The sequence below is a fragment of the Fukomys damarensis genome, unplaced genomic scaffold (genome assembly GCF_012274545.1).
Source record: "Fukomys damarensis isolate Sample0158 unplaced genomic scaffold, DMR_v1.0_HiC HiC_scaffold_20, whole genome shotgun sequence".
NCBI classification, from domain to species: domain Eukaryota; kingdom Metazoa; phylum Chordata; class Mammalia; order Rodentia; family Bathyergidae; genus Fukomys; species Fukomys damarensis.
Window position 1 is genome coordinate 20,425,894 of NW_022900932.1, and position 9,739 is coordinate 20,435,632.

General features: G+C 50.8%; 1 protein-coding gene across 1 annotated transcript in view; it reads left to right on the forward strand.

Moving 5' to 3' along the window:
• Positions 1 to 1,571: 1,571 nt before the first annotated feature.
• The window catches only part of Aifm2 (apoptosis inducing factor mitochondria associated 2), a 9,110-nt gene continuing 942 nt past the window's right edge, over positions 1,572 to 9,739 (forward strand). The window contains exons 1-7 of the mRNA XM_010606017.3: positions 1,572 to 1,769; positions 2,264 to 2,379; positions 3,896 to 4,015; positions 4,611 to 4,703; positions 7,057 to 7,165; positions 7,918 to 8,070; positions 9,232 to 9,432. Of these exons, the coding sequence (XP_010604319.1) occupies positions 1,592 to 1,769; positions 2,264 to 2,379; positions 3,896 to 4,015; positions 4,611 to 4,703; positions 7,057 to 7,165; positions 7,918 to 8,070; positions 9,232 to 9,432 (970 nt within the window). The 5' untranslated portion in view covers positions 1,572 to 1,591. The remainder of the gene's footprint in view (positions 1,770 to 2,263; positions 2,380 to 3,895; positions 4,016 to 4,610; positions 4,704 to 7,056; positions 7,166 to 7,917; positions 8,071 to 9,231; positions 9,433 to 9,739) is intronic.

The following is a 9,739-nucleotide window of genomic DNA, read 5'->3' on the forward strand; positions in this document are numbered from 1 at the left end:
TCCTTCACCCACCCACTTCCTTATTGGCAGATATTCCTTCAAGATTTCTCCGGCAGGCCTTTCTTCCTGTCCCCATCTCTTGGGGCGTGCATGTCCCCTCACTGTTCCAGGAATGCTGCAGCGGGGAGACCTGACACCTGCAGACTCCTCCCCACCCCACTGTCATGGCCTCAGTTCACACAGTATCTGTCTCAGTCCATTTGTGCTGCAGTAGCAATGCCACAGACGAGGTCAATTTTTTTTCTTTTGTGGCACAAGGAATTGAACCCAGAGTCTGAGTTGCATCCACAGCCCATTTCCTCCCTTCCTTTCCTTTCCTTCTTTTCCCTCTCTCCCACCCACCCAACCTCTCTCACTCCCTTCCTTTCTTTGCTTTTCCTTCCCTTTCTCATTTTCTCTCTTTCTCTCCTTCCTTTCTCTGCTTTCTTCCTTTCTTTCTCCTTCCTACCCAACCCCGCTTTCTTTCCCTCCCTCCCTCCCTCCCTCCCTTCCTTCCTTTCAGGAGGATCTCACTAAATTGCTAAGTTGCCCAGGCTGGGCTGGAACTTTCACTCCTGCCTCAGCCTCCTGAGTGCTGGGATTACAGGCGTGTGCCATCATGCCCGCCCAGTGGCCTCCAGGGCTGTTGTAATTGTTATTTATCCGTGCACAGAGGGGAACCTTCCCGACCCAAGCACCTCCCATCAGGTCCCAACACTGTCACATTGGGAATTAAATTCCCAGCCCTTGCCTTTTGGGGACCGCAATCACCCCATAGCCACACCCCATTCTGCAGGATGTCCGTCACACTCTGCTAATTGACCTCTTCGGGTCTGGGTCTCTACCTGGTGATCAGGGAGTCTTGCAGGAAAGGGATTCATTGTTTGCTTAGCACAAGGCTTAAAGAATCTTCTCCCTGTGGCTGTGCCCTGTGCCAGCTGGTCCCTCAGCCTGCCCTGCCATTTTCTGCTGTTTACCTGCCCAGCTTCCTGCATCATTTGCATCACCTCCCTCATCTTTTACTGTGTTTTTTTTTGTACTGGGAATCGAACTCAGAGCCTCTCGCTTGCTGTCTCATCCTTTACTCTGTAGACTTCGTCTTTCTCAGGGCTGGTACCCTCTCTGTCTGACCATAGGATCCCCAGCAAGAGCCTGTCAGAGAGTAGGAGCTCAACACATACGTGTTGTTGAGTGACCTTACCTTTTCCACAGGCTTTAATGAAATATAATGGGTAAAAACAATATACACAACAGTTTTTAACTTGTTTGAGGGTACGGAGAACTGAACCCAGAGATTTTAGAGTTACATCCCAAGTAGTTTATATTTTTTATTTTGAGAAAAAGTCTCACCAGGTTGCCCAGGCTGGCCTTGAAATAGCAGCCTTCCTCCTTGGCCTCCCTAGTACCTGGCGTTATAGGTGTGCACCACTGTGCCTGGCTGAACAGTTAGTTTAACATGTGCAGAAATAGCCATGATGACTGTGGGTGTGTGGGTTGTCTCTGGAAGAGTTTACACAATCTTGGTAACGGTGGATGCTTCTGGTAAAGGCCTGTCTTCCCAGCCCCCCTGACTCTGATGTCTCTTCTCCCAGCCCAGCAGTGCCTGTTCGAGATGGGGTCCCAGGTCTCAGTGGACACAGGAGCTCTACATGTGGTGATTGTGGGCGGGGGCTTTGGTGGCATTGCGGCTGCCAGCCAGCTACAGGCGCTGAACTTCCCCTTCACGCTGGTGGACATGAAGGACTCCTTCCACCACAACGTGGCCGCCCTCCGGGCCTCTGTGGAGAGTGGTAATGTGCTTCTTTCCTGGGCTACCTTTGTGACAGTCTTTCATCAGTGTGGGACATGATTTTCTCCATTTAGGAGAAGCTCAGTGTGGTGGCACCTGTTTGTAATCCCAGTACTCTGGAAGGCTGAGGCAGGATCATAATTGGAGCTTACTTTGGGCACTTTAGTAATCGTGAGAGCAGGTCTCAAAATAAACTGTAAGAAAAGGGCTGGGGATGTAGCTTAGCATGGTTCAGTCCCCAATAACGTGTGTACACACACACACGGATACATTTTGGAGAATCTCACAGTAATTGGTCTTAAGCAGCTACCATAATGAGGCCCTCAAGTAAGAGCTTGGGGTTTTCCAAAGACCTAGGCTAGCCGGGCAGTGTAGGGGCAGTGGATGTCTGGGTGCACATGCTCGTCAGCTGTGGCAGGGTGCCCTGTTGGTAAACAGTGCTGTAAAGTTTTAGCTCAGCTCTACATTGTGCCCTCTCTCATGTCCATTCCCTAGGGTTCGCCAAAAAGACTTTCATTTCCTATTCTGTGACCTTCAAGGACAACTTCCGGCAGGGCCAAGTGGTCGGGATAGACCTGAAGAATCAGACAGTGCTGCTGCAGGGTGGCGAGGTGAGCAGGCAAGGCCAGACTGACCAGACTCCCTCAAAGGTCAAGAGAACCATCTTTCCACCAGGCCCATGTGGTGGTGGACAGATAGGCGCTGCGTCATAAACGAAAACCTAATCTCAGCAGCCACAAAATACAGTGGCAGTTATTTCTTGGCAGTCTTTCCTTTATGCCAGGCACTGTCCTGAGCCTTTTCGTAAATCTCATGAGGTAGTAGAGCCTCATTTTGCAGAGAGGTTAAAGATTATTAAATGGCTTGCCAAAGGTCCCCTAGCTGATGAGAGATGAAGCCTGGATTTGAATCCAGGCAGTTTCAGGTGTCCCAGGTGAGGCTCGGGCCTGGTCAGCCAAGGAGGCACAGGCAGGAAGCCATACCTCCTGGCCTGGGAGGTTGCTGGGCAGAGGTCTCCTTCACTCATCTCTGTGCCCTTGCCCAGTGTGTCCCTGCCACACTGTCCATGCCCCAACTGCAGCCCCAACCACATGGGCCCAAGCCCAGATAGCTCAGGCCCCTGCTCAGGTGTTAAAATGAAAGGCAATATAAAATGGAGACAAGTCCTACCCTTAAGGAGTTAAGTGCTTTCGTGTGAATTAACTTGGCCTGGGAGGTTGCTGGGCAGAGGTCTCCTTCACTCATCTCTGTGCCCTTGCCCAGTGTGTCACTGCCACACTGTCCATGCCCGCGTCCCTGCAAGGACTGCAGCCCCAACCACATGGGCCCAAGCCCAGATAGCTCAGACCCCTGCTCAGGTGTTAAAATGAAAGGCAATGTAAAATGGAGACAAGTCCTACCCTTAAGGAGTTAAGTGCTTTCGTGTGAATTAACTGTTTGTCCTTGATCTAATTCAGGGACAGGGAATCTCCTGGTTGGAAAGACTGCTGCATGCCTCCTGGTCCTGCCATTTTGGGCCATGCTTCTCAGAGCCTTAGGGCCACCAGGGCATCTCTGGGCTCTGTGGGGAAGTGGGTTTGAAGGTTCCATCCTCCCCGGCCCCCTTCCCATTGGAGCAGCACTGTTTTGTCACTGTTATGTATTTAGGTTCCAAATAAGACTTCCACTGTCTCCCTTTCCTCCTAATCCTCCCTACTGTTTTGTCACTGTTATGTATTTAGGTTCCAAATAAGACTTCCACTGTCTCCCTTTCCTCCTCTCATCCTCCACACCCCGCTTTTCAGGCGGTAGAGAAGGGGGTTTCTTCTAAAATTTCCAGGAGATTCTGAACTAACTCTCCGCATTGGACGTGTGCATCCTGCCTGTTTTCCTGCTTCATTCCCCACAAGCAGTTTCCTGTTCCTCGCTGACCTCCCCAAGTCCCATGGTGGCCGCCTCTGTGGCCACCAGGCTTCTCCAGGCGGAGAGAAAATTGGGGCTCTAGTGGTGTCCCTTGGCCCTGCTGGTGTGGGGATCTCCTGCCTCCCAGCAGGGCTGCCTCCTTGGTGCACAGGGCCCTCTTCTGCCCAGTGCTCCCAGGCCCCCACCCTGTCTCACCCTCACCTCTTTTTCCTTTGTCCCCCGCAGGCCCTGCCCTTCTCACATCTCATCCTGGCCACGGGCAGCACTGGGCCCTTCCCTGGCAAGTTTAATAAGGCTTGCAGCCAGCAGGCCTCCATACAGGCCTATGAAGACATGGTCACACAGGTGAGCTGCCACTGACGGGCATGTGGCATGGACAGCTGGGGTGATAGCGGGCTGGACAGGGAATGCACGGAAAGGGCTTCAGAATGGCGGAGGCAGCTGGGCATTTGGAAGTTGCTGGGAAGGGATTTCCTGGGAGGAGCCTCGGGCCTGTCCCTGAGGCCTGGATACACACTCTCACTCCCCAGACCTGCTTGATTGTCCCAGTGATCCTTCCTGAGGTCTTGTGTTCACACAGGGTTTTGAAGAGCCAGGTGTGGTGGTGCACACCTGTAATCCCAGCACTCAGGAGGCAGAGGCAGGAGGATCACTGTGAGTTCGAGGCCAGCCTGGGCTACATAGTGAGTTCAGGGCCAGCCTGAACTATGAAGGGAGACCTTGCCTCAACCCCCCGCAAACAAAACAAAACAAAACAAAAAAAACCTACACAGGGTTTTGGGTTTTTTAGAGCAGATTCAGTTCCTGACCTCAGTTTTCATAGCAGTCCTGTGGGGCAGGGAGGAGAACCCAGTACAGCAAGTGCTCCGCACTCCTTTGGCCAAGGAGTCCACACAGAGTGGACCACCAGGTGTGTGTTTCATTGTTTCTTTGCCCCCAGATCCAGAGCTCTGAGTTCGTCGTGGTGGTGGGAGGAGGCTCTGCCGGAGTAGAAATGGCAGCCGAGATCAAAACAGACTACCCAGAGAAAGGGGTGAGACTGGCCGCCTTGGCTTTCAGCTCTGAGTGACTTCTTCCTCCTTTACCTCATGAGCATAAGGAATTTGCCGAGGGCCTGAGAACTCCACTCACTTCAGCTGAGTGTTTCTCGTCTTTTGCTGAAGTGCACATCTGCAGGAAGTTTTTTCTAAAAGCCAGGATCCTCTGGCTCCTGACCTCACAGGGCCTCTGTGACTATGTCCCCATCCAGGAAGTGTTCTGTCCACCAGTCCAACAGGGAAGATGAAGCCAGGGAGATCCCTTATAAAGATGATTTTTCGTGCCCCTTAAGAAATTAGGTTTCCAGGGCCAGGGATTTAGCTCAGTGATTCTGCCACCTGCCTTGCAAGCACAAGTTTCTGAGTTTGATCCCCGAAACCAAAAACAAAACAAAAAAAAAAAACAGGCTTCTGTGATAAAACCTAGATTTTAATGATCTCTTCTTGCTGGCAGCCAGCTTGGCCAAGTACACCCTCAGTGGCATCTTGGTCTCTTGCCCTGGACATCACATGGTCGTCCATGCCTGTGGCAGTCGGGGAGCGGCCTCTCACCTACCCATTTTGGGAACAACTGCTTATACAGGAGGTGGCATCAGCCTGCCTGGACCCTTCTGATGCATGGTGAGGGTTGAATGTTGGTGGCCATTGTGGGTCCTGCAGGTTGGAGCTTGCTTACAGCTGCTGTGGGCTGCCTCTGAGAGCCTTTTGAGCCTGTGCGTGGCTCTTTTTTGCTCTAGGGAAAGGCAGGTTGGTTTTGAAAGGGAATATTAATCATGACTAATTGAATTGTATGTCTGTTTTCTGACAAATTGTTGGTAATTATGAGTGAGTGAGAAGTGAAAGGTTATTCATTTTGACTTAAGAGAGTTGCATAGGGAAAACCCACTGTGATGAGATGTGTGGGCTTTGTTCCCACACCACCCAGTTCTCTGACACAGACTTCACGTCCTAAAGTCCAGCTCAGCTCTGATGCTACCCGGAGTCAGCGCAGGCCCCACAGGTCAAGGGCTCAGTCCCACATGACTGTCCCTACTTCAGATGCCAGTGTTGAGTAGTAGGTCCCAGCTTACCTGCCCTTCTCTCTGAATGGCTATAATTCAGAAGTTCCTATGATTTGATAATTTGCTAGAGGGGTTTATAGGTAACCCAGAATACCCATTTTCTTCTCATGGCTGACTTATCGCAAAAGATACCTGAACATCCAGGTGAAGAGGCCCCTAGGGTGAGGTCTGGAAAGGTCCCCAGCACAGGAGTTTCTGTCCTCTTGTGTTGGGGTACACCCTCTTCCCGGCACAGAGACATGTTCACCAACGTGGAGCTGCTCCGAACCCTGTATGCAGTTTTGGGAGGCTTCACAATGGAGACCAGATGGACTGTATTAACTCAGTCTCCAGCTCCTTGCCCTTTCCTGGTGGCTGGGGGTGGGGATGGGACTGAAGTTTCCAAATTCCCATCCTGGTGGAGGCCCCCCGTCCAGGAGCCAACCAAGAGTATTCTTGTTAGTACCAAAGATGCTCCTATCACCCGAGCAATTCCAAGGATTCAGGAGTTCTATGTCATTCAGGAAATTGCAAAGGTGTATTAGATGCTTTGGATCAGGAAACAAATATTAGAACAAAAGATTTAGCCAACAAGTGTTTTAAAAGAGCTCTGTGTCAGGCACTGGGTGGTGTCACAGAGGTAAAGACCAGTCTGAACTAGTAAACAAGTCCAAATACAAAATACACTATCTGCATGCTTATAATTAATAGGCAAATTAGAGTAATATAGCAGCCACTCTTTATTGAGGAATTCGTATGTACTAACCTAACTCTTTCATACGTATTTTTTCATTCATCATTACAATATTCCAGAGAGGGACTCTCATGCCCGTGTTAGTTCGTCTTTGGGAGATGTGTGTTTCAGATACGGGATGTCTGATTCAAAGCCAGGCTTTGGACGTGGTCACAGGCTGCCTCTCCCGCCTTGCGCTGACACAGGCAGCAAGCACACCTGTGGTTGCTACTTTTAGAAACATCTGTAATGTTGACAAGAGCCTGGTGTAGGTGGGAAGGCCTATGATTTGTATATAGATTACCTAATTATAAGCGCCCAAGGATGCCTGAGAATAATTCCCAAGTTAGCCCTGGGTGAGGTGTGGGTTGTGGCCCAGGGCAGCGAAATGGTACCGAGAGCGTCCTAGACTAGGAGGCATGGATCAAACCTGGCTTCTTACTAGTTAATTCCAGTACTGTGCAGATTACTTCTTGTGGCTTAGTTTCCCCTGTAGTAACCTGGAGGTGAGGGAGGAGATGGGTGCTCCTGTGAGCCGGATACTCAGGGGTTATCCTGTGGTTGTTTTGTCCCTAGGTCACTCTCATTCATTCCCAAGTATCCCTGGCTGAGAAGGAGCTCCTGCCCTGTGTGCGACAGGAAGTGAAGGAGATCCTTCTCCGGAAGGGCGTGCAGCTGCTGCTGAGTACGTGTGACCTCACCCCCTCCCTCTTTGCCACTGTACCCAGGGTTAATCATGAAGTCCTGGAAATGATTTTGAGCATCACAGCCCATGTCCAGCTGGAGGTCCAGGTCACGGAGGCAGCTATGCCCTAGCTGTTGCTTTGGCATAGGAATATGGTGGATGAGTATTTGCTGAATGATTTTTTTTTTAAGTGCATTTAAAGGAGTTGCCCCTTTATTTTGCTGTCCCAGTGGTAGCAGGAATGCGCTTATTGGTTTGCATTTTGAGGGTGGTGAGTATGGCTTTTGTTCAGGGTTGTGACGCCCACACTGTACCATGCTGGGCCTCAGACTCCTAGTGTTTGTGGAGAAGTTGGGGAGTGTGGGGGCCTCTGTTCTGATAGTCCCTCGTGGCCGTCACAGCCTCCTTGTGGTAACGGGTCATGGAGGTCTGTTAGCGCCATACGGTCGGGGTGTGAGGACAGGAAGCCAGCTTCCGCCTTTCCCGGATTCACCTGTGTGGGTGGTGTGCTGGGAGAGGTCCTCTTGCACAGACAAGGGGTGGCTGTCATTCAGGGACGCATGCTGGGGCCTTCTGTTGATCAGCTCTTCCTGGGATTTCTTGGAAGCTCAGCCTCGCTTCCCTCCAGCTACCCTTGGAATTTTCCTCCACTTGTGCCTCTTGGGCTTAGATGTCCACATTGTGCTTCTGGGGCAGTGGAGGGGACTAAGGAGCAGCCTGTGCCAGCCTCCTGCTCATGGGCCCCCTGACAGGTGAGCGGGTGAGCAACCTGGAGGAGCTGCCCCTCAGTGAGTATCGGGACTACATCAAAGTGCAGACGGACAAGGGCACCGAGGTGGCCACCAACCTGGTGATTCCCTGCATTGGCATCAAGATCAACAGCTCTGCCTATTGCAGTGCTTTCGGTAAGCAGGTGGCCCAGTCATGGCCTGTGTCCCCAGGCCACTACTCACTCTCCAGTACGCCTTTGAGCCGCCCACAGTTCTCGCCCTCTAAATCAGCACCCCCCCTTGCCTTTCTCCTTCATCCCAGCAGCTCAGTTATACTATTCTGAAAGGTGATCTTGAACTTTTAACTTCAGAGTGGGGTCCCTGCTTTCTGAGCTTTCCACAGCTGTGATGATGACTTAGCTCCATGTGGTCGGAGACCAAAAGGAGACTAATCTTAGGGCTGCCACCTAGTGGTAAGATGTGGGAACAGTCTTCTGGGAGATGAGAAGGATTCCATTCTGCTTTTGTACTTTCTTTTTTTGGCGGTTTGGGAGGGGAAGAGGTTATTGGGGATGAACTCAGGTCTTTGCGCTTTCAAGGCAGGTGGTGGCACCACTGAGCTAGATTCCCTGCCCTGTACTTTCGTTTATGTAGATGCAGAGGCAATTTGGGGCCAGGTCTTTCACTGTTCACAAGTGCCCTGCTCGCTTCAAATCCAGATTTAAACTTTTGGTTAATTTAGCTTGCAGGACTGTTTAGAGGGTAGGGGCTCTAACATGGCCTCATTTCTTAAAACTCAACATTGATTTATTTAGCCCCTGTAGGTAGAGGCCTGGTGGACTGATGAATGTTTGAGACGCTGTGTGTGAGTAGGAGACTCAGTGGCAGGGTCTCTATCATTTACTTCTGAGCACCTTTCCGTAATCAGGAGCTTCAGCCTTGGGTCCAGCAGGAAGTGTTTATTACATGCCCAGAAAGTCAGTCCTGGCTGTGCACCAGGGCGAGAACAGAGGCTTATAGTGGACAGAGAACCCAGAATTTAGCACTTAATGATCCTAGTGCATTTTCAAAGATAAATTCTGTTCAGTCCCTTAAAAACAAATGCAATTGATCATGTATTAAAAACCTGGATTTATTTTAAAATTCTAGTCTATGATAAAGTGAAAATTTAGGAGTTGGCCAGTCACCTGTAACTAGCAAAGCTCTGTGCACATCCTGGGATACGCTTGCCCTTGTAGGAAGAGTCTGTATATTCAGGAGTGCAGGGGGATGATAGTCTCTTGAGGGTGACTGAGCCAGTGCCTGGGGCCAAACGTGGTTACTCAGGGGACTGCGTGGGTATCATCTTGCCCACAGAGAGCAGAATGGCCAGCAGCGGGGCTCTGAGAGTGAATGAGTTCCTGCAGGTTGAGGGCTACAGCAACATCTACGCCATTGGTGACTGTGCTGACTTGAAGGAGCCCAAGATGGCCTATCTTGCTGGCCTCCACGCCAATGTCGCTGTGGCCAACATTGTCAACTCCCTGAAGCAGAGGTCCCTTAAGACCTACAAGCCAGGTGAGGAGGGTCGGGTGTGTCATGGTTTTTAGAGTTTGGGGGTACATGGGGAAGTCTGGGCTGCAAGATAATTGACCAGCACACCATATTCTCAAGGCTGATGACAGGAACATTTCCCTCAAGTTCTTTAAAAATCAATTAAGGAAGCTGGGCGAGGTGGCACAGGTCTGTAATCCCAGCACTCGGGAAGCTGAGGCGGGAGGATCGCTGTGAGTTTGAGACCAGCTTGGCCTACATAGTGAGTTCCACGTCAGTCTCAACTACACAGTGAGACCCTGTCTCAAAAAAACCAAAAAAAAAAAAAAAA